Raw genomic sequence first — 1,655 nt, 5'->3', positions numbered from 1 at the left:
CTATAAAAAGAACGTCTGGCTGTATTAAACATTTTCACGTCGATGAGGCACATTCATGCTGCAGTGACATTTTTATCGATTCAAATTCTGCATTCTGATATATTAATAATCACGATAGCCTATTAGAATACAAAATCTTAGAAAACTTAGAAAACAATTTCGCGTATTGAAATTGTTATTATACAAAATAATGTTTGACTTCTTAATTTCAAATTTTGCTAAACATATAAAAATTTAACTCTAACATTCAAATTTTATTTAGAATGCATAAGTGCATGGAAATGCATTTATGCTAGAATGTATAGAGTGGTAAAAACATTAACATGAATTCAAGACTGGTTGGGGTCGATAAATTGCAACTGCCGAATGTTCCTCATCAAAATGTTAACGAATCGGTACTTTCAGATTCTCTCAATATCGAGCAGACATCGTGAAAATACACGGTTGAACCTATCTTAAAGGGTGGAAAGACTAAAGAGATATCTATCTATACTTGATCTACAAAGCCAAAGTGACGCTACGTTTTTCTCCATTTCCATGTTAAACATCTTAAATTCGCATCTAATAGAGAATTAACAAAATTCTATGATTGAAACTTAATATATTAACCTTGATCTTGGGTGCAAGCTCAAGTGAAATGTTAAGTAGCGACACCGCGAGCCGTGATCTCTAAACACAGGAAAGGTCACGACCTTCTCGAGCATCTTTCAAATGAAAGTCGACTTAAAACATCAAAATCGATTGACATAAAAAAACCCTAAAACATTGATCGCTAATGGTCAATCGTTGCTGCAAAGAATGGCTTTAAACATTCAAATTTAAATTCCTCCACTCAAATAACTGTAACAATGTGAATATATTTATTTAGTGCAATTATATTACAACGGAGTTAAATGCTTTTTGAGTGCTTGTAACGGTTAAAGCCACTTCTCGCAGGAACCAATTGGCCATTATTTAGTATTCTAGAGTTTGTTTATATTAAGCGGTCCTGGCAAATTTAAAAGACGATTTCGCCCAAAAGGAAGCTATCTAAAACATCGTCATCTCCCCTTGCGCATCTTTGAACTTTCGTCCAAACTTTCTTACATAGGGACACGTAACAAGATAATTGAATGCGTCGGCGCAATGACCGCTTACCTAATGCACGTATCTCGAAGTGCTCTTCCCAAACTGTTCGAAATGTGAGGAAATTTCAAACTCTAGTCAGACCAAATTAACGTTGCGTATGGACTGTTCAAGCACCGACCCCGTAGGGTGCACTATAAAAACACAAATATAATAAAAGTTTCGTTGCATTTGAATCCCTTACTTCTGACGTTACTATTAAAAATGTATGATTTTTATGTTTTAGGGCGAAACACCTATCGAAGGCGAACGTCTCATCGAAATTGTAAAAACTGGTGAACCCGCTGGCAAACCGGTCAAAGTAGAAACTACTACTGAATAAAAAAAATGTAGTTAATCTTCCCCCCGAAGAAAACAGTTTATAATTTGTCTACCATTTTGCGTTTATTTTTTATATACTAATTTTTACGTAAACGTCAGCATAGAAAAATGTTTTAATATATCAAACATTCATTTCATAAACTTTGTAATATTATGTACATGAAGAGAAATATGTATACAATTATTAAAGAAACTTGAAATCATTAAAA

At 33.6% G+C, this 1,655-nt stretch overlaps 1 protein-coding gene and 1 long non-coding RNA gene across 5 annotated transcripts in view; one reads left to right on the top strand and one right to left on the bottom strand.

The window, feature by feature from the left end:
* LOC143259110 (uncharacterized) overlaps positions 1 to 1,655 on the bottom strand; it is a 50,588-nt gene that overhangs the window by 48,240 nt on the left and 693 nt on the right. For all 4 annotated transcript variants that reach the window (XR_013032916.1, XR_013032915.1, XR_013032917.1 and 1 more), the window contains exon 2: positions 1,138 to 1,259. This is a non-coding gene — a long non-coding RNA (uncharacterized LOC143259110). The remainder of the gene's footprint in view (positions 1 to 1,137; positions 1,260 to 1,655) is intronic.
* The window catches only part of LOC143259109 (protein lethal(2)essential for life), a 6,604-nt gene extending 4,949 nt beyond the window's left edge, over positions 1 to 1,655 (top strand). The window contains exon 3 of the mRNA XM_076519975.1: positions 1,352 to 1,655. Coding sequence (XP_076376090.1) covers positions 1,352 to 1,447 — 96 coding nt within the window. The 3' untranslated portion in view covers positions 1,448 to 1,655. The remainder of the gene's footprint in view (positions 1 to 1,351) is intronic.

This window comes from Megalopta genalis, chromosome 3 (genome assembly GCF_051020955.1).
Source record: "Megalopta genalis isolate 19385.01 chromosome 3, iyMegGena1_principal, whole genome shotgun sequence".
Classification (NCBI taxonomy): domain Eukaryota; kingdom Metazoa; phylum Arthropoda; class Insecta; order Hymenoptera; family Halictidae; genus Megalopta; species Megalopta genalis.
This window is presented reverse-complemented; position numbering and strand designations above follow the sequence as displayed.